Here is a 26184-nt window from a genome sequence, read left to right as displayed (position 1 = left end):
AGGTCCCAGGTTCGATCCCAGCTCTGGGTCACTGTCCGTGTGGAGTTTGCACATTCTGCCCGTCTCTGCGTGGGTTTTGCCCGCACAATCCAAAAATGTGCAGAGTAGGTGGATTAGCCATGCTAAATTGCCCCTTAATTGGAAAAAAATAATTGCGTAATCTACATTTTAAAAAACAATTATAAGGCGATTCCCCATTGCGAGGCGATTCCTATTCACGCAGCTATTCCTCATTATGAGGCTATTGCTCATAACAAGGCTATTCCTCACTGCAAGGTGGTTCCTCTTCGCGAGGCTATTCCTCATTGTGAGGCTATTCCTCATTGTGAGGCTATTCCTCATTGTGAGGCTATTCCTCATTGTGAGGCTATTCCTCTTCACGAGGCTATTTCTCTTCACGAGGCTATTTCTCTTCACGAGGCTATAACTCTTCACGAGGCTATAACTCTTCGAGGCTATTCCTCATTGTAAAGCTATTCCTCATTGCGAGGCTGTTCCTCTTCACGAGGCTATTTCTCTTCACGAGGCTATTTCTCTTCACGAGGCTATTTCTCTTCACGAGGCTATTTCTCTTCACGAGGCTATTCCTCATTATGAGGCGATTCCTCATTGTGAGGCGATTCCTCATTGCGAGGCGATTCCTCATTGCGAGGCGATTCCTCATTGCGAGGCGATTCCTCATTGCGAGGCGATTCCTCATTGCGAGGCGATTCCTCATTGCGAAGCGATTCCTCATTGTGAGGCGATTCCTCATTGTGAGGCGATTCCTCATTGTGAGGCGATTCCTCATTGTGAGGCGATTCCTCATTGCGAGGCGATTCCTCATTGCGCGGCGATTCCTCATTGCGAGGCGATTCCTTATTGCGAGGCGATTGCTCATTGCGGGGCGATTGCTCATTGCGGGGCGATTGCTCATTGCGAGACGATTGCTCATTGCGAGATGATTGCTCATTGCGAGGCAATTCCTCATTACGAGGCTATAACTCATCACGAGGCTATTTCTCTTCACGAGGCGATTCCTCATTGCGAGGCGATTCCTCATTGCGAGGCGATTCCTCATTGCGAGGCGATTCCTCATTGCGAGGCGATTCCTCATTGCGAGGCGATTCCTCTCCAATGTGATTCCTCTTCGTGAGGCTATTCATCATTTCAAGGCTATTCCTCTTCATGAGGCTATTCCTGATTGTGAGGCTATTTTTCATTGCGAGCCTACTCCTCTTCCTGAGGCTATTTGTCTTCACTGGGCTAGTCCTCTTTGCGAGGATATTCCTCTTGTGAGGATATTATAAATTGCGAAGCTAGTCCACATTTCGAGGCTATTCCTCTTCATGAGGCTATTCCTCATTGTGAGGCTATTCTTCGTCGTGAGGCTATTCATTGCGAGGCTATTCTATTGGCACGATTCAGCAGTAATAAATCTAAGTCAGCTTTTGGGTACGTTTTGCAAGGTTTCCCCCCGCCATTCACCAGCACTTTGCTCGTTTTTGGGCCACGGAGATTTTCTCCCCACTGAAGCCACACTTAGGCTCTTTTCCTATGCTTGTGGGCTCCGTTTGACAGCAGGACTGGCACATCGCAGATTGAGCGGCATTTTGACCGGCTGCCCTGATCTCTACATCCCCCCCTCCCCCTCTTTCAGGCCCCCCTACAGTTTTCTGGACCCACCCGTTTCACTCCCCCAACTTTTTCTTCCCCCCCCCCCCCCCTTCCTCTCCCCTCCCCCCCAAGGTGCCAACACGCATGGCCCACGTTTGTGGAAACCAGTGCTAAATGACACCTGGTTGAGGTCATATTGCAAGGATGCACTGGGGTTGGTTCACATGGATACAGTATCAGTCCTGGTGTAGTAAAGCTTCACATGGATACAGTATCAGTCCTGGTGTAATACTGCTTCACATGGATACAGTATCAGTCCTGGTGTAGTACAGCTTCACATGGATAAAGTATCAGTCCTGGTGTAGTACAGCTTCACATGGATACAGTATCAGTCCTGGTGTAGTACAGCTTCGCATGGATACAGTATCAGTCCTGGTGTAGTACAGCTTCGCATGGATACAGTATCAGTCCTGGTGTAGTACAGCTTCACATGGATACAGTATCAGTCCTGGTGTAGTACAGCTTCACATGGATACAGTATCAGTCCTGGTGTAGTACAGCTTCACATGGATAAAGTATCAGTCCTGGTGTAGTACAGCTTCACATGGATACAGTATCAGTCCTGGTGTAGTACAGCTTCACATGGATACAGTATCAGTCCTGGTGTAGTACAGCTTCACATGGATACAGTATCAGTCCTGGTGTAGTACAGCGTCACATGGATTACAGTATCAGTCCTGGTGTAATACTGCTTCACATGGATACAGTATCAGTCCTGGTGTAGTACAGCTTCACATGGATACAGTATCAGTCCTGGTGTAGTACAGCTTCACATGGATACAGTATCAGCCCTGGTGTAGTACAGCTTCACATGGATACAGTATCAGTCCTGGTGTAGTACAGCTTCACATGGATACAGTACCAGTCCTGGTGTAGTACAGCTTCACATGGATACAGTATCAGCCCTGGTGTAGTACAGCTTCACATGGATACAGTATCAGTCCTGGTGTAGTGCAGCTTCACATGGATACAGTATCAGTCCTGGTGTAGTACAGCTTCACATGGATACAGTATCAGTCCTGGTGTAGTACAGCTTCAGTTTAATTTATTGGTTGCTAAATTTCATTGCATTGATTTAATTGCCCCATTGTTAGTATGGCAGCGATATTAGAATTAGAACAGTACAGCACAGAACAGGCCCTTCGGCCCTCGATGTTGTGCCGAGCAATGATCACCCTACTCAAGCCCACGTATACCTATACCAGTAACCCAACAACCCCCATTAACCTTATTGTTTTAGGACACTAAGGGCAATTTAGCCTGGCCAATCCACTTAACCCGCACATCTTTGGACTGTGGGAGGAAACCGGAGCACCCGGAGGGTTTATGTTAACATGTGAGATGTGAATTATATTTATCCCCCTGATAGGAATATTTACTTGAAGCAATCATCAGTCATTCCTATCTAGATGCAGTATCTGATGCTTGCATAGGAACAGATGGAGGCCATTCAGCCCTTCAAATCTGTTCAGCCATTCAATTTTACCATGGCTGTTCCCTGTATCTTAGCTCCATTTATAATTTTTATTAGTGTCACAAGTAGGCTTACATCAACACTGCAACTAAGTTACTGTGAAAAGCCCCTAGTCGCCACTCTCCAGTGCCTGTTCGGGTACACAGAGGGAGGATTCAGAATGTCCAATTCACCAAATAGCACATCTTTCGGGACTTGTGGGAGGAAACCGGAGCACCTGGAGGAAACCCGCGCAGACATGAGGAGAACGTGCAGACTCTGCACAGACAGTGACCTAAGCCGGGAATTGAACCTGGGACCCTGAGTCTGTGAAGCAACAGTGCTAACCACTGTGCTACCGTGCCGCCCATCTTGACTCCATGTCATTGATAGATTTTGTCAGTTAAAACTATTGATCTCAGTTTTTAAAGTTTTTATTGACCTCATCCCCTGCTAGCCTCAACAGCTTTTTCGGCAGCCGGGGGCTGGGGTGGGGTGTCTGACAAGCTCCCCCCTATTTGAATGCCTCCATCAATCTGAAACTTCTCCCCATTGTGATCCTGTCAGAGCGTTGTGGGAGAATTGAGATCAGGATTGTCAGCTTCAGTAATGCTTTAGTGTACAGATCACGCCCTCATGTGACAATATTTCAGTATTACACGCGGAATATGTCAGCCGAGTTTACAACAACAACTTGCATTTATATAGTGCCTTCTGTGATGATTCCCATGAGGAGCATGGGGGGGGGGGGGGGTCACTAATAGATCTCCCAGTGGCGCTCGTGGAGTATATGCTTCCTGGGTAATGGGTGGAGCCCCACCCAGCTGGGACTGGTTAACTGAGCCCTATAAATACCGGACCTAAACAAGACGGGGAGTGCTAGTCGTCGCGGATTGGGACTCCGTTGTTGTACGATTGTGGATAAACTATGTTAGCCTTCCTGCTCGTGTCTCCTGGATAATTGCACCTTCAACATAGTAAAATGTCCCAGGGTGTTTCACACGAGCAATTGTCAAACAAAAATAGACACTGAGCCATGTAGGGGGATGATGTGGAGATGCCGGCGTTGGACTGGGGTGAGCACAGTAAGAAGTCTTACAACACCAGGTTCAAGTCCAACAGGTTTGTTTCAAACACTAGCTTTCGGAGCACTGTTCCTTGCTCAGATTCACCTGAGGAAGGAGCAGTGCTCCGAAAGCTAGTGTTTGAAACAAACCTGTTGGACTTTAACCTGGTGTTGTAAGACTTCTTAATGTAGGGGGATAATAGGGACTGGTGGTCAATAATATTTTGTCAAGCAGGTTAGAAGAATCAGGTTAAAGGGGATGAGAGATGTATAGAAAGGGAGGGATGGAGAGGCTTAGGGAGAGAATTGCAGAAATTAGGACAGCTGTCAATGGTGATCTGATTGAAATGGAGGATGTTCAAGGACCAAAGTCTGAGGAATGCTATCTATGTGTATCACGGGGCAGCACTGTAGCACAGTGGTTAGCACAGTTTCTTCACAGTGCCAGGGTCCCAGGTTCAATCCCTGGCGTGGGTCACTGCCTGTGCGCAGTCTGCACGTTCTCCCTGTGTCTGCGTGGGTTTCCTCCGGGCACTCTGGTTTCCTCCCACAGTCCAAAGATGTGCAGGTTAGGTGGATTGGTCATGCTCAATTGCCCTTAGCGTCTAAAAAGGTTGGTTGGGGTTACTGGGTTACGGGGATAGGGTGGAGGTGTGGGGCTTAAGTGGGATGCTCTTTCCAAGGGCCGGTGCAGACTCGATGGGCCGAATGGCCTCCTTCTGCACTGTAAATTCTATGTTATCCATTCAAAATGTTACATTTGAAGCTCGCACACACTTTGCAGCTCGCACACACTTGCTGTCAATTATTTTATTATAAAGAGTTCATGTTTGTGTAAACTTGTCACACTGTAATTATACTCTCTCTTCCCCCACTCACCAGCAGTGAATTTTAAAACGCGGTGTATTAGATTGACCCAGTCTTGTCTATTAACCATTAACCCTACATCCTATGACTGTAAATGTAAAATGACTGCACTTCATTTGAAATCTCAACGTGAAATGTGACAGGAAGGTGATCAGCAAATTGAATAATTTACTACAGCCAATGTCTCACCACATTGGAGCTAGTGAATTACCCAGTGTAATCTTCAGATGAACCACACTGAGAGGTCAGGGAATAATTAGACTCGATGTTAATGGATTCTTATTTTGAATGTTTTAATGCTTCATCTGAAGAACTGAACTTCTGACAATGTAGCACATAGTCAGTATTGCAGTGACAGTCTTGTCTTTCATCTGTCCTTGTTCTGTGGGTTTGGTCCAATATAAACAATCTGTCTTCTCTTATTTCTGTTCTCTGCTGTCTGCCCCCACTACCTCCACCATATAGATTGGGTGGATAAGTTGGTAGGGCCCCTGGCCTTTCAATCTTACAGAGAGGGAGAGAGCCTTTTTCCAGTTGGATTCCTGATTCATAGTTGTATCACTATGAACAGCACCTACCTGGTTCTCTTTCTTCTCTGAGGGTAGTGAATCTGTGGAATTCTTTACCACAGAGGGCAGTAGAGGCTGGGTCATTAACTATGATCAAGGCTGAGATAGACCGATTTTTCAATCAGTCAGTGAATTGAGGGTTAGGGCGGTGAGGCGGGAAAGTGGAGTTGAGGATTATCACATCAGATCAGTCATGATCTCATTGAATGGCGGAGCAGACTCAATGGGCCGAATGGCCTACTTCTGCTCCCACGTCTTATGGTCCATGTGGTGAAAACCTTTTTGGTAACAGATAGCAATGGGCTATTGAGATCTTTAGTCTTGGGGAATCTGAAGCAGGTAAACTTAAAAAGGGGAGTTTAAAAATGAAATATAGGGGCAGCACGGCACAGTGGTTAGCACTGGTACTATGACACTGGGGACCCGGGTTCGAATACCGGACCTGGGATTGGCCATGCTGAATTGCCCCTTAATTGGAAAAAAAATAATTGGGTACTCTAAATTTATTTTAAAAAATGAAATGTAATGATTTTCTTCAATAATATCACTGGTATAAATATATGAGTAAGTTGAGCCAAGGCCTGTGGTGGGTTTAACGTACTTGGTGACGTCTGCCCCATGGTTTTCCATCACTGGGTGTTTTCCTCACCTCATGTCTGGCTCTGTTGATAGGGATTGGTCACTTTGATTGGTCAGTAACTCCATTATCATTGTATCATGTGACTTTCAGGATGGTCAGTGGTGAAGGAAATGGCCCCTGGTCAATTTTCATCTAGTAATCCCTGTGTGACATAAGAAATAGAAGTTTACAGTGATAGGCAGAGCTGAGGTCATAGTCTGATTTGAAAACAACGATGAGAATTTTGCACTCGAGGCTTTACTGGAGTAGAAGCTGATATAGGTCAGTGACATCGGGGAATGGGGCTTGGTGTGAGTTAGGTTACAGGCAGCAGAGTTTAGGATGAGTTGATCATTCTGTCGGGTGAGCCAGTGAAGACCAATCATTTGTCCTGGTTTCTTACTGTGTTCTTTTGGTGGTTTTGCGAAGTCCCTGCTCAGCTTTGCTCAAATTCTCAAAGATTACAACATGCACACACACGCATTCAGGCACACATACTCTGGTGCATATGCACTAACATGCATGCACACGCAGGCATATGTGCATGTGCACACAAATATACATGCACGCAATCAGGCAGGCATGCATTACACACCCACTTAGGCACGCATGCGCTCACACACAAACTCAGGCATACATGCATACACTTCGACAAGCACACACATGTACACACTCCGGCATGCTTGCATGCACATACAAAACACGCACAAAAGCACTCAAGCATGCATACAAGCATGCACACATGTCCCTGCGTGCACGAGTGCATATGCACTCATGCACGCAGGGACATGTGCAGGCATGCACACATGCATGCACACATGCAAGCGCAGACACGCATGCAGGCACACACGCATGCATGCAATCCCACATGCACATCTGCACACACAGTCAGGTACACACACACATACACGTAGGCATGTACACATGCATGTACATGCAGGCATGCAGTCCCACGTGCATGCTTGCACGTGCATGTACACATATACATGTATGTGCACTCGTGCAGGCACGCGCACACACATGCCGGATGGAATGCAGGCACGCATGTGCACACACACACACCATCCCACATATGTTCAAGGACCTCCTTGCTTCCAGCCCTGAGGAAGACGGCCTTGGCTTCCCAGTCCCATGACCCTCTTCTGTGTTGGTGATCACAGCCTCATCACTATAACCCAGAGTTACACTTTTAGTCATTCTGACCTCTGTTGGGAAGTTGGGTAAACATTGATGTTTACCTACATAAACATAAAGGATGTGTTACACTCAGCAACACCAGACTTATAGGAATCGGTGGGAATTAATTTATTTATTTACACGTGGATATGCAGAATCACACAAGAGGGGGCCATTCAATCCATCATATCTTTACCAACTATAATCAGTCCCACTCAACCTGCTCGTTACTCCATAGGCCTGATTTCTCCTTCAAACATTTATCCAACATCTCGCTGAATCTGCTACCACTGGCCTTCCACAGGCTAAAATCGGGACACGATGCCAACTTAAGTGACAAGAAGAATTTGGCACAGTTCCGCTTCAAATTAGTTGAGCTTCAAGCATCTGCAATTTATTATTTGTTTGTGGTTTCACTAATCGCTGTGTTTAAATGGGCCTTGAAGTGGTCTTTGAACTTCAAATGCCAACATGCACTGATGCCTGTAATTGCTCCAAGGAAATCCATTCCCATTTCTATCACCTTTTCATAGATTTGAAAATATTCAGAAATGAAACAGGTCAGAATATGGTTTGGACTGCATCAAAAACATGTCAGGGACAACCCCAGGGGGCACTGCTCCGATGCTAACAGTCACGGGGATGCAGAATAGTATTCGGGAATTTATTCAGTTACGTTAATTCCCTCTGAACCTTCTTCAGGAATTAATTCTGAGCGAGATTGAAAAACCAAGCCCAGGCAACCTGGATACCGTGGATGAGAAAATATTCCTTGTTTTAATAATTCTGTGTTGTGTGTTGATTTGTTTGTGTGAGTGAGTGTATGAGTGTGAGTTGAAGTGTTGGTGTGACTGAGCTTTGTACGAGTACTAATATGTGCAGGTGTGTGTTTGTGCGGATGTCTGTGAGTAAGTGTGAATGCTAGTGTTAGTGTGTGGGTGTGTGAGTGTTTGTGTGAGTGTTAATGAGTGGGTGCTTGTGTTAGTGTAAGTGAGAGTGTGGGTATTTGCGTGAGTGAGTGTGAGCATTAGTGTGCGCGGGTATGAGGATGCGAGTGTGTGTGGATGCCTGCGTGTGAGTGTGCAAGTGAGTGTATGTGTGAGTGTTACTGTGAGCGAATGTGTGTGTGTTAGTGTGCATAGGTGTGAGAATGTGTGTGTGTATGAGTGAGTGAGTGTTTTTATATGGGTGCGTGTATAAATGTATGAGTGAGGGTCTGGGTGTGTGGGTATGTGTGTGTGCATGAGTGAGTTTATGTGTGAGTGCGTGTGTGTGTGACTGAGTGTATGAGCAATGGGAGTGCGAGTGTGTGTGAGTGTGTGTGACAGTATGAGCAATGGGAGTGTGAGTGTTTGTGTGTGAGACTGAGTGTATGAGCAATGGGAGTGTGAGAGTGTGTATGTATCTGTGAGTGAATGTGTGTGTGTGTGTGTACATGTGCACTTGTGTGCCTGCGTGTGTGCGCATGTGTGTGTTTGTGAGTGAATGTTTGTGAGTGTGTTTGTGTGAATTGGTGAGTGTGTTTGTGTGAGTATGTGTGTGTATGTGAGTGTGTCTGTGTGTGAGTTGGTGTGAGCGAATGTGTGTGCAAGTGTGTGTGTGCGAATAACTATGTATGTGTGTGTGTACTTGCATGCCTGTGAGTGTGTGTGCTTGTGTGTGTGGGTGTTTGAGTGAGTGTGTGTGGATGTTTGAGTGAGTGTGTGTGTGAGTCTGTGCATGCCAATGAGTGAGTGTGTGCATGTGCCCATGTGTGTTTGTGTGAGTGCGTCTGTGAGTGAGTGAATGTTTGTGTGAATGAGTGATGTTAGTGTGAATTAGTGTATCTGTGTGAGTGTGTGTTTATGTGTGAGTGAGTGCGAGCGAGCATGTGTGGGTAAGTATGTATGTGTGTGCATGCAGTGAGTGAGTGTGTGCATGTGCCCCTGTGTGTCTGTGAATTTTTTGTGTGAGTGAGTGAGTGTGTTTGTTTATGTGAGTGAGTGTTCATGTGAGTGAATGTTTGTGTGTACGTGTGTGCACACCTGTATGTGGTTGTGCAAGAGAGAGGGAGATAATGAGAGTGTGTGTTTTATTGCCTTTAGTAAAATTGGTGAGCAGGTTAATGAGGAACTGTTAGACTGCAATAATTCCTTGCTGTGTGATTCGTTCTGAATTCTAGCTGTGAACACTGATGATTTTTCCTGTCTGATGATTTTGGCAGAGTTCCAAATGCTTTTCTGATAGAATTCACAAATTCTAATTGTTGTGGAGAATCGAGAGTTAATGAGGGACTTGTACAGATTGGGAAAGCGCTTTTGCTTGTAGTTTTGGAAATTCCTAGCTCTTTCTATTTGCTACTGTTATCACCACCAACAACCTGAGAGCAAGTTTTGTTTTAACACCCCCCCCCCCCCCCCCCAGGTGCATCCTAACCATGGAGCAGAAACAGACCATTCGGCCCAATTGCTCCATGCTAGTCGACTTGCTCCACACAGGTTTCCTCTCAGCCCTATTTCATTTGACCCCATCAGCAGATCCTCTCCACCTCATGTGTTTCTCCAGCTTCCCCTTAAATGCATAGACTACTCTATTCACCTGAACCGCTTCCCTGTCGGAGCGGGTCCCATGCTCCCACCACTCTCTGGGTAAAGACATTTCTCCTGAGTGAGAGTAACATTTTTTGAATGTGTGTTGTCAGTATGACACCACCCTTTTGTGTTAGCTGAAAGTGACTCATATTCAAATAGGAGCAATGTAAAATCTCTTCAAAGCAGTTTCCTTTTTTAAAACGCTCGCCGTGGAGGCAGTTTGATCCAAAATAGCTCTTGTGCTTCAGCCAGAGTTTGTGCTGAAAGAATTTTGACTCTCTCTCTCTCTCTCTTGCTACACAGATTTACACTGATTGGGCCAACCATTACTTGGCCAGGTCTGGTCATAAACGACTGATCAAGGATTTGCAACAGGACGTGGCTGATGGAGTTCTGTTGGCAGAAATCATTCAGATCATTGGTGAGAACAAAACCCAGTGGGATCACAGCATGCCGAGTGTTTTCATAGAATATGTTTCAGCAGCGAGTTCAACACTGAATAACATTGCCTGACAATAGGGCATCACATTTCCATGGATTACAGACTCTTGCTAGAAGTGTACGAACATTAAAGTACTTTGAGTTTAAGAGGAAGTGAGTATCTGGTTAGATTACGCCTGAAGAGGAGGTTAATCTATATAATTTGGACAATATTTCTGTGGGTAGTTAGTGCACATTCTCTAATACCATGTGGTCTCCATGTGTGACTGTGCAAGTGTCTCCGACTTTTCTAAGCAGCCTTGAAATGTTATCCCACCTCCAGGCAAGGCACTTGCTGAGAGTTTCAGATTAGTCGTGGTTGGTGATTTCGTTTTTGTTTTTTTGCAAACGTCCCTGTTTCCTTGCTCACCTCAAATGTCGTTCTGTCGGGGTAGTATTGCATGCTGTGTTCAAATTGTTTTCCAAACACTGTGTCACCTTCACCTCTGCCTGGAGTCTGTGATGAATGCTGGCTGTGGGTGCAGATAGAGTTTGATAGTCTGCTGCGAATGTTCCAGAGTTATCTCTAATTCTCCAGTCAGAGTTTATTGTCTGTTTGCATTTATTACAGCCAATGAGAAGGTTGAAGCTATCAACAGTTGCCCAAGAAGCCAGGCCCAGATGGTAAGACATTTCAATGCTTTTCCCTGATTGAATAGATGGAAATAGCAAAAATTACAGAGCAAAAAGTGCACGGACATGTGTGAGGGATTTGAAAAGTAAATATTTTGCTCTACTTCATTATTAAAGCATGTCATTTGTCAGATGACGAAATTCTGTTGTACCAGTGAAAGGTCATGTACAAATTGTGCAATTGGTTATTCATTTGAACTTGGAGCTATGATTACATCTCACGCGTCGAGAGCGCCAGGGGCCGAGAGCGCCAGGGGCCGAGAGCAGCAGGGGCCGAGAGCGGCAGGGGCCGAGAGCGGCAGGGGCCGAGAGCGGCAGGGGCCGAGAGCGCCAGGGGCCGAGAGCGCCAGGGGCCGAGAGCGGCAGGGGCCGAGAGCGGCAGGGGCCGAGAGCGGCAGGGGCCGAGAGCGCCGGGGGCCGAGAGCGCCGGGGGCCGAGAGCGCCGGGGGCCGAGAGCGCCGGGGGCCGAGAGTGCCGGGGGCCGAGAGTGCCGGGGGCCGAGAGTGCCGGGGGCCGAGAGTGCCGGGGGCCGAGAGTGCCGGGGGCCGAGAGGGCCGGGGGCCGAGAGTGCCGGGGGCCGAGAGTGCCGGGGGCCGAGAGTGCCGGGGGCCGAGAGTGCCGGGGGCCGAGAGTGCCAGGGGCCGAGAGTGCCTGGGGCTGAGCGGCAGGGGCCGAGAGCGGCAGGGGCCGAGAGCGGCAGGGGCCGAGAGCGCCAGGGGCCGAGAGTGCCGGGGCCGAGAGCGCCGGGGGCCGAGAGCGCCAGGGGCCGAGAGCGCCAGGGGCCGAGAGCGCCAGGGGCCGAGAGTGCCAGGGGCTGAGCGGCAGGGGCCGAGAGCGGCAGGGGCCGAGAGTGCCAGGGGCCGAGAGCGGCAGGGGCCGAGAGCGGCAGGGGCCGAGAGCGGCAGGGGCCGATAGTGCCGGGGGCCGAGAGTGCCGGGGGCCGAGAGCGGCAGGGGCTGAGCGGCAGGGGCCGAGAGCGGCAGGGGCCGAGAGCGGCAGGGGCCGAGAGCGGCAGGGGCCGAGAGCGGCAGGGGCCGAGAGCGGCAGGGGCCGAGAGCGCCAGGGGCCGAGAGTGCCAGGGGCCGAGAGCGGCAGGGGCCGAGAGCGGCAGGGGCCGAGAGCGCCAGGGGCCGAGAGCACCAGGGGCCGAGAACGCCGGGGGGCCGAGAGCACCAGGGGCCGAGAGCGGCAGGGGCCGAGAGCACCAGGGGCCGAGAGCGGCAGGGGCCGAGAGTGCCAGGGGCCGAGAGTGCCGCGGGCCGAGAGCGGCAGGGGCCGAGAGTGCCGCGGGCCGAGAGCGGCAGGGGCCGAGAGCGCCGCGGGCCGAGAGCGCCGCGGGCCGAGAGCGCCGCGGGCCGAGAGTGCCAGGGGCCGAGAGCGCCAGGGGCCGAGAGCGCCAGGGGCCGAGAGTACCGCGGGCCGAGAGTACCGCGGGCCGAGAGTACCGCGGGCCGAGAGTACCGCGGGCCGAGAGTACCGCGGGCCGAGAGTACCGCGGGCCGAGAGTACCGCGGGCCGAGAGTACCGCGGGCCGAGAGTACCGCGGGCCGAGAGTACCGCGGGCCGAGAGTACCGCGGGCCGAGAGTACCGCGGGCCGAGAGCGCCAGGGGCCGAAAGTGGCGAGGGCCGAGAGAGGTGCAGGCCGAGAGCGCCGCGGGCCGAGAGCACCAGGGGTCGAAAGTGCCGAGGGCCGAGAGAGGTGCAGGCCGAGAGTACCGCGGGCCGAGAGCGCCAGGGGCCGAAAGTGCCGAGGGCCGAGAGAGGTGCAGGCCGAGAGTGCCAGGGGCCGGGAACGCCAGGCGCTGAGAGCGGTGCGGGCCGAGAGTGCGAGGGGCCGAGAGCGCCAGGGGCCGAGAGCGCCAGGGGCCGAGAGTACCGCGGGCCGAGAGTACCGCGGGCCGAGAGTACCGCGGGCCGAGAGTACCGCGGGCCGAGAGTACCGCGGGCCGAGAGTACCGCGGGCCGAGAGTACCGCGGGCCGAGAGTACCGCGGGCCGAGAGCGCCAGGGGCCGAAAGTGCCGAGGGCCGAGAAAGGTGCAGGCCGAGAGCGCCGCGGGCCGAGAGCACCAGGGGTCGAAAGTGCCGAGGGCCGAGAGAGGTGCAGGCCGAGAGTACCGCGGGCCGAGAGCGGCAGGGGCCGAAAGTGCCGAGGGCCGAGAGAGGTGCAGGCCGAGAGCGCCGCGGCCCGACAGCGCCAGGGGCCGAGAGCGCCGCGGGCCGAGAGAGGTGCAGGCCGAGAGCGCCGCAGCCCGACAGCGCCAGGGGCCGAGAGCGGCAGGGGCCGAGAGCGCTGCGGGCCGAGAGCACCAGGGGCTGAGAGCGGCAGGGGCCGAGAGTGCCGCGGGCCGAGAGCGCCGCAGGCCGAGAGCGGCAGGGGCCGAGAGTGCCGCGGCCCGACAGCGCCAGGGGTCGAGAGCGGCAGGGGCCGAGAGTGCCGCGGCCCGACAGCGCCAGGGGTCGAGAACGCCGCGGGCCGAGAGCACCACGGGCCGAGAGCGCCGCGGGCCGAGAGCACCAGGGGCCGAGAGTGCCACGGGCCGAGCGCTTCAAACACCGAGTGTGACGAGTGCGTCAAACATAATGTGTGACCAAGTCTGCGGAGATCACGCTGCAGCGGTCGGGGGCCATTGGCACCCACCCCCCCCCCCCCCCTCCTGCAGTTCTCCGGGCCCCGATGGGCCAAGTGGCCGCCCGTTTTTGGCAAGCCCCACCAGCGTGCAATAAACATGGTCCATCCCAGCGGGACCTGGCTTGGAAGGTGGCTTGTGGAGTTCTCGGGGGCGGGGGGGGGGGGGGGGGGGGGGGATCCGGCCCCGGGGATGCCCCCATGGTGGCCAGGCCCACGATTGGGGCCCACCAATCTGCGGGCGGGGATGTGCTGTGAGGGCACTCTTTCCCTCCGCGCCGGCCTCTGTAGGGCCTGGCCATGGCCGGCGTGGAGAAGAAACTCCGTGTCCATGCGCAGGAAACACGCCGGCCCACAGCAGCCCTTCGACACCGAGTGTATCCAACACCGAGTGTGTCTCACACAGTGTGTGTCAGTTAGGAGTATAACGGAGCATGTCAAACACTGAGTTTGAACAAGTGTGTCAGACATCGAGTGTTATCAATATCCGAGTGTGATCGAGTGTGTCAATCACCAAGTATGACCGAGTGTGACAAACACCTGGGGCGGGATTCTCCCTTCTGAGTCCCCACACCGGCGGGAAAACCGGCGCCAAACACTCCGGCGTCAAAAGCCCGCTAAAGTGAGGAATTTTCTGGGGCTAGATGGACGCTGGAGGGGTTGGCGCCGCTCCAGCTGGCTCCGAAGGGCTGGCACGAGTTTGCGCATGCGCGGAACGGCCTGCGTGATCTCGCACATGCGCGGACTGGCTGGCGTATTTCCGTGCATGTGCAGACCGGCCGGCGTATTTGCGTGCATGCGTGGGGGTTCTCTTCTCTGCGCCGGCCCCCGGGTAATATGGCGGAGCCCTACAGGGGCTCGGCACAGAGGAAAGAACTCCCCCCATGGAACAAGCCGGCCATAGGACACAATCATGGGCCAGGCCACCGTGCCCTTCCACCCCCCCCCGAGGACCGCCACCGCACACACATCTGCCAGATTCCGCCGTGCATGAGGTGAGTCATTCACGCAGGCAGGGCTAGCCAAAACTGGACGGCCGCTCGGCCCATCGAGGCCCGGGGAATCGCCAGGAGGCCACTGTCAACGGCTCCCAACTGGCGTGGCGGGAATCCCGCTGCCACCCGAATATCGGCACCGGAGAATAGGGCAGCCGGCGGGGTGTCGGAGAATCAAGGCCTAGGTGTGGCAAACACCGAGGGCGAGATTCTCCCCTCTGAAGGAGTTGACGCCGTAGTAAAAACTAGAGAGTTTAACAACAGCATCATTGGATCCTCTACTGTACAGGGTGCCAGCACGGCACTGGAGCGACCCATGCCACTCCAGCTGCCGATACCGGCATCAAATGTGTGCTGCAGGTCTGCGCATTCACACTGCGACTTGAGCGAATGCATGCATGTGTGATAGCTCCCTACTCCCCGACGCAACATGGCAGAGGGCTATAGGGGCCGGCGCGCAGCAAAAGAGGCCCCTACCATGAGAGGCCGGCCCGCCGATCAGTACGGCAGGATGGATGCCGAGGTCCCGCCGGGTAAGACCTGATGTGAACGGCGCCGGTGGGATTCGGGCTTTTCTGGCAACCACTCGGCCCACTCTGGGTGGAGAATCGCCTGGGGGGCCGCGTAGAGCCGCCCCCGACTGGCACAGCTCTGACTGCGCCGGCGTCAATGGCGGACCGGCGATTTCCGACCCAGTGTGGGCCGAGAGAATCCCGCCCGAGTCTGACAATCTCCCAGCGTGACTGAGCGTGTCAAATACTGAAAATGTCAAACACAGAGTGTGACCAAGTATGGCAGAAATCAATGTGTCAATGACCAAGTGTGTCAAACACTGATGTGAATCACAGTGTGACAGAGCATGCTAAAGATCGAGTGTGTAAATCATCGAGTCTGGCCAAATGTGCAAATCACGGAGTGTTGCCGAGCGTGTCAAACACTGAGCATGTCAAACATTGTATTGGTTGATTACCGAGTGTGTCAAACACCGTGTGGCTGAGTGTGTCAAACACTGAGTACATCAAACACTGTGCGTGTTCATACTGAGTCTGTCAAACACCGAGTGTGTAAATCAGTGTGTCAAACACCGAGTCTGTCAAACACCATGTACCAGAGTGTGTAAATCACCAGAGCGTGACCCAGTGCATCAAACACAGAGTGTAACCAAGCATGTCAAACGCTGAGTGTGTTTAAAATATCTTTGAACCAGTGTATGGACATAGTGCCACATGTTTTTTGATTGGAGACCAGCAACAATAGTGTTTCAGTCCAACATTATGGCCAGTTATTTTCTCCTTGGCCTTTAAGATAGACGCAGGAGTCATGCTGCGACTCTCACATGGTGGAATAAACAGCTACAGACCATTGCTTTGTCAGAGACTAGCCATTCATTTCAGACACAGAAGTCACTTCTTCGATGCTTTGTAGCTGAGTGGAGATTAGCAAAGACATTCTTATTAAATAAATTTGAATTCATATTTATGCATTTCGCAACCAGCCAGATAATGCCCTGGCTATTTGCTCCCAGATGATTGATATTGTGCTTGGTTCTAGTTTGCAATTTGTCGTGAGGGAAAGCAGGCAGTGCTAGAACCCATTTGCTTACTGAGATACTGAGGGAGTGCTGCACTGTTGGAGGTCTTGGGTGGGATTCTCTGTTGGCCGACGCAGGAATCGGGGAAACGCGATTGGGCGGAAAAAAGGTTCCGATGCCAAAATCACGGCGGACACCGTTTTGACAGCAAATCGCAATTCTCTGTCACCGCGATAGCGGCGTCAATGTGTTCCAGAATGCATGTACATCAAACGCCATTTGCTTATCTTTAGCGAGCCCAACACTGTATTCTCCAGGGACTCCGCAATTCTCCTCCTCCGATGGGCCAAGTACCCAGCGGCGCGGTTCACTTGTGCATTTAAAAACCTTCATGACTGATGAGGAAGAGATGGAGGAGGTAGGACATGGAGAGGAGCGACTGGGCTGCCAGGCGAGGCAATGGGCGGGCTGGCTGGTATGGGGGGTGGGGGGGGGGCACTGCCAGGGTAGTAGGACGGGGAGGGTGAAGGGAGAACAGGCAGAGTGGTCAGAGTGACCCCCCCCTTGGGATTAGGGCGGTGCCGAGGCATGGTCCGTCATTCAGGCGGCCTGCAAGACAGCCATCTTGCGGTGCACCCATCTTGGCCCCTGGTTCTGCAAAGTGACATCGGTCGTTTGGTCCCGTCTACCCACCCTCTGCACCCCCTCACCACCACCAGGCCGCCACCCGCTGACTTGGGTCACTGTCTGTGTGGAGTCTGCACGTTGTCCCTGTGTCTGTGTGGGTTCCCTCCGGGTGCTCCGGTTTCCTCCACAGTCCAAAGATGTGAAATTAGGTGGATTGGCCCGGCTAACTTTCCCTTTAATGTCCAAAAGGCTGTACGGGTTTACTGGGTTACGGGGATAGGGTGGAGGTGTGGGTTTTCCAAGGGCCGCTGCCGACTTGATGGGCCGAATGGCCTCCTGCACTGTACATTCTATGGCCGGGATTCTCCCTTCCGGGGACTGAGTCCCAACGCCAGCGGGAAAACCGGCACTAATGACTCCGGCGTCAACGGGCCCTCAAGGTGAGGAATTCTCACCTTTCTCGGGGGCTAGGTGGACGCCGGAGTGGTTGGCGCCGCTCCAGCTGGCGCGGAAGGGACAGCGTGAGTTCGCGCATGCAGCGAAGGGCCGGTGTCACCTCGCGCATGCGCGGAACCGCCAGCCATGGCGTATTCCCTTCTCCGCGCCGGCTATGGCGGAGCCCTACAGGAGCCGGCGCGGAAGGAAGAAGTGCCCCCGTGGCACAGGCCCGCCCGCAGATCGGTGTGCCCCGACCGCGGGCTAGGCCACTGAGCCCTGTGCCCCCCCGAGGACAGCCCCCGCTGACTTACCTGCCAGGTCCTGACATGTGGGACCATACGTAGCTGGCGGTGGGGCGGGATTCTCACCGCCCCCCGGGGATTCTCTGACCTGGCGGGGGGGGGGTAGGAGAATCCCGCTCCACGTGTTTCATTTTACATTTTGTGAGAATAGTTATCAGGGTGGGATTCTCTGACCTGAGGCTAAGTGTTGAAACCGTCGTAAAAGCCGTTGCGGTTACCAACTGCGTCAACATGGCCTCAGGAGCAATTCTGACCCCTACAGGGTCAGATGGGAGCCGTGGGTCTGCGATTTCCGCGCATGCGTTGTGTCTCCCTACTCCGCAATGCAACATGGCCTAGGGCTACAGGGGCTGGCGCGGAACAAAGGAGGCCCCCAACTTGATCAGTGGGCCCCGATCGCGGGTCAGGCCACAGCGGAGGCCTTCCCCGGGGCCCCCCCCCCCGGATCCTTCCATGCCGAGGCCCCGCCAGGTAAGACCAGGTTAGAACGGCACCAGCGAGACTCGGGCTTTTTTGTACGGCCGCTCGGCCCATCCCGGGCGGAGAATTCCCGGGGGGCCCCCCGTAGAGCGGCCCCCGACCGGCACCACGCCGACGCCAATGGCGCCGATTCTCTGCTCTCCGGCGAATCGTGTCCCGCCGTCGGGCCGGCATGGCGCGATATGCGTCGGTCGCGCGATTCTCCGGCCCGGCCCTGGGGTGAGAGAATCCCGCCGCCAGTGTCTGTTTGTTAATGCCAGTGGGATCCAGTCAGATCAGCTGAAGTCGATTGGGGAATTTGAAATAGAATTAAGTTTGAACCAAAGCCATTTACTGTTCCTGACTGCGGGAATCAAATTTCAATTGACCCAGATCCGGCCCCCGCCCACAATGCTGGCCACCCCCTCCAGGAATAATTGGAAGATTCGCTGATCACACTGGTTCATGAAAACATTTCAAATTGTGGTTACTTTCCGAGGCTTACAGGCACCGCTCGGCATGTTTTACAATATTTTCATGTCAAAAAATAATTAATTGACTAAGGAACTGGTTAGTGTTCAGTGGAGACTATAAAAGCTATTTTCAGTTACTTTGAACCTGATTACTCACAGCAGGAGGACTCAGACACTTATCCAAAATGCCTATTTTGGTGATAAATCTATCCTCATCTCTGTTAATAAATCTTTGCCAGGTTACTGCTCCTAAACACTTATTGGAAAAAATGGAACAATTATTACTCTGTTAAAGGTTCCTGATTAGGCTGGATCATGGAGGGGGTGATGTTCCGGCCGTGTCCGGCCTAAACCGGAGCGGGACACGGCCGGTCCATCCCGGGAAAGGCCGACCAGACCTTTTGAGACGTTGCGATTGGGTGGGACCCAGTCTGGCACGGCTAAGCAAGTTTAAGAACCCACTTGGCTGTGCTGACTTGGAACTATCAGCCACTCGGCATCTATAAGCCTCGCCAGGAAGACCCAGCTGGGCGCCATTCAGTACTTGTCGCCACTAACAGGGACCAGGCAGAACGGTACCTTTTGCCGGGGGGGGGGGGGGGGGGTCTCCCTGGTGATGAAAGGCCATGGTGGTCTGCCTCCGGGAAGGGTGGCATTCTGGCACTGCTGGTGTTACCCGGGCACCTTGGCACTGCCATGCTGCCACACTGGCATTGTGCCCACGCTGGGGATCTGGCTGGTATGTGATCGGGTGGGGGGGTTCCCAGGACCCCCCAAAAGGTGAGTTGGGGCTTTGGGGGTCCAGGGATTGGTTTGGGGGGTGGGAGGGGAGGTCGGGAGTTCTGAGCACCATTTAAAAATGGTGCCCCAATCTCTTCCTGGACTGAGGAGCTCTGGTCGACTCTTTAGTGCAGGAAATGACGCTAAGTGTGGCCGAGGGGAGGCTGCTACAAGCGCTGGGAACGACCCCGCTAATGCCATCCAGAACGGACTCTGATTTATTTTGATTAGACTGCGCCCGGAATAGTTTAGTTTTCATCGAATGAATTTTTGCTGACCCGAACCGAACCAGTGCAAATTCAAGTGCATTTTGGATGCAATTTCTCTGTCAGTGTCCAGCAGGGAGTTTCCTTGTAATGGCGATGCTTTTTACGATTGTTAAAGTGGAGGCAGGTTAAGTGGAGTCGACCTGTGCATCTCGCTGGGAGAATGGTGCAGCAAAAACCTTCGCTTAGTAACCCCCTCTGGAATATTGCCCTTTCCTTTTATCATTCATGGATTTGTGCAGATATTTGATTTTAAACAAGAAAATTGTAGTTTTTAAAAAAAGTATTTTTAATTAAGGTTTGCAGAATTTTTCATTTTAAAACAGTAGTAACCATAATAATAAAACAAACTAGAGTGAACATTAACACAGTGCAAAAAGAGAATATACAATAACAATTAAATAGACATTACCCCACGAGACACAGTCTTCCCACACCATCCCAATGAAGCACTCATCTCCCCCACCCCCTCCACGGATTGCTGCTGCTGCTGACATTTAAATTTTCCCCGAGAAAGTCGACAAACGGCTGCCACCTCCGAGAGAACCCTAGCGTAGACCCTCTTAAGGCAAACTTTATTTTCTCGAGGCTGAGAAACCCAGCCATGTCGTTAACCCAACTCTCTACACTCTGGGGCTTTGAGTTCCTCCATATTAATAAAATCCATCTCCGGGCTATGAGGGAGGCAAAGGCCAAGAAGTCGGCCTCTTTCGCCCCCTGACACTCCAAAGACCGCTATCTCTGGAATTTGCACCACCCGTCTGTTAAGCACCTTGGACATTGCCCTCGCGAACCCTTGCCAGAACACTCTAACCTCCGGGCATGCCCAAAACATGTGGACATGGTTTGCTGGGCTATCCTTGCACCTAGTACACCTGTCTTCTACCCCAAAAAACGTGCTCATTCTCGCTGCCGTCATGTGTGCATGGTGGACCACCTTAAATTGAATTAGACTGAGCCTGGTACATGATGAGGAGGAATTAACCCTCCCAGGACCTCTGCCCACAGACCCGCTTCCAACTCCTCACCTCGCTCCTCCTCCCACTTGCCCTTGAGCTCCTCCACTGGGTTGGAGCCGTTATCAAAGCTCCCAGACTAGTACCTTTACATGACGCCGCCTCCACCTGCTCCCATGCCCCCCCCCCCCCCCCCCCCCCCCCCCCCCCCCCCCCCCAAAAAAAAACACCCACTTCCTAATCACAGCTATATTGGCTGCCCAGTAGTAGTTGAGGAATTTCAGCAGCCCCCCCCCCGGACTGCACTCCAGCAGCGATCTCGTTACTTGCGGGCTCTTATTCGCCCACACAAAGCCGGTAATAATCGTACTCACCCGCTTAAAAAAGGCCTTAGGGATGAAGATGGGGAGGCACTGAAAGACAAACAAAAATCTGGGAAGGACAGTCATTTTCACGGTCTGCACCCTCCTTGTCCGCCAGTTCCTTGAGGCTCTCAGCGCCATAGCTAGTGGTTCTACAGCTAGGTAATGGGGAGAGGGGTTACCCCTGCCTCGTTCCCCGGTGAAGCTCGAAGTACCCGCGACCTCAGCCGGTTTGTACATACACTTGCTACAGGCGTCTGGTACAGCAATTTCACCCAGCCAATAAAGCCCTCACCAAACCCTTAGTGTCCAAAATTGCCCTTAGTGTTGGGTGGGGTTACTGGGCTATGGGAATAGGGTGGAGGTGTTGACCTTGGGTAGGGTGCTCTTTCCAAGACCCGGTGCAGACTCGATGGGCCGAATGGCCTTCTTCTGCACTGTAAATTCTATGAGAAAACCCGAACCTCTCCAGCGTTTCCCAGAGGTGCTCCCACTCCACCTGGTAAAAGGCTTTCTCTGCGTCCATCGCTGTTACCACCTCTGCCTCCCCTCTCTCTGAGGGCATCACAATAATATTCAAAAGTCTCCGGACATTGGTATTGAGTTGTCTGCCTTTAACAAACCCAGTCTGGTCTTCCTCTATCAACCCTGGGACGCAATCCTCAATTCCTGTGGCCAGAATCTTAGCTAGCAATTTGGCATCCACGTTTACATAGAGCATAGAACATTACAGCGCAGTACAGGCCCTTCGGCCCTCGATGTTGCGCCGACCTATGAAACCCCTCTAAAGCCCATCTACACTATTCCCTTATCATTCATATGTTTATCCAATGACCATTTAAATGTCTTTAATGTCGGCGAGTCCACTACTGTTGCAGGCAGGGCATTCCACGCCCTTACTACTCTCTGAGTAAAAAGAGTAAAGTTTAAAAGCGAAATCGGCCTGTATGACCCGCAATGTTCCAGATCCTTCCCTCGCTTAAGAATGAGTGAGATCAAGGCCTGTGACATTGTTGGCAGGAGGGTTCCTTTCTCTCTAGCTTCATTGAAGGTCCTCATCAGGAGTGGACTCAATATTTCCGAAAATTTCTTAGAAAATTCTACCTGGTAACCGTCCGGCCCCAGGACTTTACCCGATTGCATGCCCTCTATACCCTTCACAATCTCCTCCAATTCAATCGGGGCGCCCAGCCCCTCCACTAGGTCTTCTTCCACCTTTGGAAAGCTCAACTGGTCCAAAAATTGCCTCATCCCTTCCGCTCCCGTCGGGGGCTCCGACTCGTATAGTTTATTATAGACTTCCTTAAAGACGCCGTTCACCCACCTGGATGCAAGACCGTGTTATCCTCCTTATTCTTTACTCCCCTGATTTTACCTGGCCGCCTCCCTCTTTCGCAGTTGGTGTGCCAGCATTCTACTCGCTTTCTCCCCGTACTCATAGACTGCCCCCCTTGCCTTCCTCAGCTGGGCTACCGCTTTCCCTGTGGGTAGCAGTTCAAACTCCGCCTGCAGACTCCGCCTCTGTAGCCCCACCTCGGGGGCCTCCGCGTATGTCCTGGCCACTCGGAGTATCTCCTCCACCAGTCTCTCCCTCTCCGCTCTTTCTCTCTTTTCCCTATGGGATCGAATTGAGTTGAGATGAGTTCCCCTCTGACAACTGCCTTCTGAGCCTTCCAGACCGTTGCCGCTGCTACCTCACCCGTATCGTTTGTTTCCAGGTAATCCTGGATGTTCCTGCTAATCCACCCGCAAACCTCTTCACCGCCAGCAGTCCCACATCCAGTCTCCAGAGTGGGCGCTGCCCTCTCTCCTCACTAAGCCGCAAGTCCACCCAGTGTGGGGCATGGTCCGAGACTGTGATTGCTGAGTATTCTGTCCCCGCCACCTTTGGGATTAACGCCCTGCTCAAGCCAAAGTCTAGGTGGGAATAAACCTTATGAACGTGGGAGAATAAAAGAGAACTCATTCACTCTCGGCTGCGCGGACCTCCAGGGATTCTCTCCTCCCCCCCCCCATCATCTGCTCCATAAAACCCTTCAGTTCCTTAGCCACTGCCGGTCGCTTCCCTGTCCTGGACTTCAACCGCCGACCGGTCCAGCTCGGGGTCAATGACTGTGTTAAAGTCTCCCCCCATGATCAGGTGGTGTGACTTGAAGTCCGGGATTTTGCCTAGCATGCGTCTCATAAATTCCACATCATCCCAATTCGGAGCATAGACGTTCACAAACACCACCCAGACCCCCTCCCACTTTCCACTCACCATTATGTACCTGCCCCCCTTATCTGCCACAATTCTCCCAGCCTCGAATGCCACACCCTTGCGGATCAGAATTGCTACCCCCCCTGGTCTTCAAATCCAGCCCTGAATGGAACACCTGGCCTACCCATCCCTTTCTCAATTTCGTGTGATCTGCGAGCTTTAAATGTGTCTCCTGAAGCATTGCTACGTCTGCCGTTAACCCCTTTAGATGCGCGAACACGCGCGCTCTTTTGACAGGCCCATTCAACCCCCTCACATTCCATGTGATCAGCCTGGACGGGAGGCTGACCCCCCCCCCCCCCCCCGGCCGACTAGCCATCACCCTTTCTTGGCCAACCTCGAGCCCGCGCCCTTCGCTTCCTCGAGTGCCCCCACAGGGAGCCGCCGCCCCCAACCCTGAATTGGTACCCCGAAATTGATACCTCCTCTTTCAGCAAAGCAGCGCACACTCCCCTCCCCCCAAAAACAGCCCCACGACCCAAAACCCCCTGCCAAGCACCAGCTGGGCACTTGCTCACCCCCCACTACGCTCCCGAGAGTCAGCTGACCCATGCTGCCCCTGGCAGCTCCCGCCTCTGGCGCCGATCAGACTGTCGCCTCATTGTCTGGACCCCTCTTCCCACATGAATAAACCAATTAAACTACCTCTCCAGCCCCAGTGAGTAAATAGTAATACGAAACAAAAAATAAACAGAAGACACCAACATTGCCCCGTGAGGAGACACTTGTTGAATCAAGGCTCCAACTTCCCTAAAATTCGCACTAAGTACAGGGTCCTCTCCCCCCTCCATATCTCAACTTTGCCGAAAACACTGCACCCTCCAGCCACCACCACACCCCTTACATGCACCCAACATTGTATACAATCTTATATTAGAAACGGTACCGTGTTACCCAGCCCCACTGCTGCATTCCACCAAAGCTTAGCTGTCCTTTAATTCGAGTCCACCTTTTTTAGTTTGACGAATGACCACGCCTCATCCGGCGTCTCAAAATAGTGATGCCGTTCCTTGTACGTGACCCATAACCTCGCTGGGTGTAGCATCCCAAATTTCACGCCCTTGCTGAAGAGGGTCGCCTTCATCCGGTTGAATCCAGCACGCCTCTTGGCCAGCCCCGCACCCAGGTTCTAGTAGATGTATATCACGCTGTTCTCCCACCTGCTGCTCCGTTCTTTTTTTGCCACTGCAAGCCAAGTTCCTTGTCCGAGAAGCGATGAAATCTCACCACCATGGCCCTCGGCGGTTCATTCGCCTTGGGCGTCCTTGCGAGGGCTCTGGGCGCCCTGTCCAGATCCAGGGGTCGAGGGAATACCGCCGTCCCTATCAGCATCTTGGACACAAATGCTCCCGCATCCGACCCATCCACACCTTCGGGGAGGCCCACAATTCTCAAGTTCTGTCTCCTGGACCTGTTTTCTAGGTCCTCCAGCCTCTCCTGCCACTTCTTGTGAAGGTCATCCTGCGCCTCCACCTTAAGGGCCAATACGACCAACTCGTCCTCATGGTCGGATAACTTTTTCTCCATCTCCTTAATCGCTTTCCCTTATATCGCCTGAGTTGCGATCATTTGGTCTATTGATGCCTTCATCGGGGCCAGCATGTCCTTTTTAAGATCAGCAAAGCAGCCCCTAAGGAACTCCTGTTGCTCCTGTGCCCACTGCGCCCATGCATCCTGGTCTATACTGGCTGCCATGCCGTGCCTCGGCGCCCGCTCCGCATGCTTCTGTCTGTTGGGACTTAACCGCTTCACCCGGCCACTCCTGGTCCATCTATCCATACAACAGAGAGGGAATCCTTTTGGCAGTGTTCGCTTCACCAATCTGCCCCAGAAAGTCCGTGAAAACTCCTGAGAAAGGTCCGAGAGTCTGTTCCAGACGGGAGCTGCCAAATGCGTGACCTACTCCTCCATGGCCGCCACCGGAAGTCTCGTTGCCGATTCTTCAATGGCCTTGGCGAGATCTTTTCACAGTTGTTCCCTCTGCTGCTAGAATTCAGCTTTAATAAAGGCCCTCAAGTCAGCTTGAAGCCTTTAAGCTCGCCTTACCCCCGCCTGCATGCTGGAAGAGGCTTTTGTCTTTGCTGCAGCTCCAGCAAAATCTTTCACTGTGTCTGCCGGGTCTGGTAACCAAGAGACATACCATTCCTGGGGGAAAGTACTCCTCCAACATTCACCTACATCTTTTCATCAAAATTCCACCCTGTATTGATTAAAAAAGAGCTCTTTTCTGTAACCTTGAGCAGGAGCTGCCTTGTGTGTGACCACTTACTCCATGGTCCACACCGGAAGTGCCCCAAGAAAATTGTAGTTAATGTCCGTCCAAACTCAATTGGTGATTTTGCTTTGATAAAAGCCAAGATTAAAATATTTTGTTTTTTATACGATGAGATCTTTTTATTGCTTCTTTTTTAGCCCCAGCTGACAGTTGCCACTGCCGCTTCCCATCATTACCTCTCCTCGGGTTTGAAATGCATTATTTTACCCAGTTATGATTTCTGGATGTTTTTGTACACTTTGCTGACTCAACAGAGCACAGTGCAGCTAAAACACATGGTCGTGGATAAAGGTTCAGAATTTATCTGTTGACCCGAGTCAACCGGCGCTCTGTGAGTGCTCCTCTTCCTTCTGGACACTTGATTCAGGATCCACTCCAGCCATTTGAGCACAAGATAGAGATGGATACTCCCACTACAGTACTGAAGGAGTGCTGTACTGTCAAAGGGTCAGAACTGAGGGAACACTGCACTGTCAGAGGGTCAGTACTGAGGGAGTGCTGCACTGTCAAAGGATCAGAACTGAGGGAACACTGCACTGTCAGGGGGTCAGTACTGAAGGAGTGCCGCACTGTCGGGGGTCAGTACTGAAGGAGTGCCGCACTGTCGGGGGTCAGTACTGAAGGAGTGCCGCACTGTCAGGGGGCCAGTACTGAAGGAGTGCCGCACTGTCGGGGCAGTACTGAAGGAATGCCGCACTGTCAGGGGGCCAGTACTGAAGGAGTGCCGCACTGTCAGGGGGCTA

The 26184-nt window shown here is 52.7% G+C and overlaps 1 protein-coding gene across 11 annotated transcripts in view; it reads left to right on the top strand.

The window, feature by feature from the left end:
- Window positions 1-26184, top strand: part of nav3 (neuron navigator 3) — an 838834-nt gene that overhangs the window by 482025 nt on the left and 330625 nt on the right. For 10 of the 11 annotated variants that reach the window (XM_038781097.1, XM_038781098.1, XM_038781101.1 and 7 more), the window contains 2 exons: window positions 10280-10397; window positions 11028-11080. In XM_038781097.1, the coding sequence (XP_038637025.1) occupies window positions 10280-10397; window positions 11028-11080 (171 nt within the window). Of the gene's footprint in view, window positions 1-10279; window positions 10571-11027; window positions 11081-26184 lie in introns of all 11 variants that reach the window. The other variant, XM_038781102.1, reaches the window with a different exon arrangement.

Source organism: Scyliorhinus canicula, chromosome 20 (assembly GCF_902713615.1).
Source record: "Scyliorhinus canicula chromosome 20, sScyCan1.1, whole genome shotgun sequence".
Classification (NCBI taxonomy): Eukaryota; Metazoa; Chordata; class Chondrichthyes; order Carcharhiniformes; family Scyliorhinidae; genus Scyliorhinus; species Scyliorhinus canicula.
Note: the sequence above shows the minus strand (reverse complement) of the source record. Positions and strands in the feature narration are given on the sequence as shown.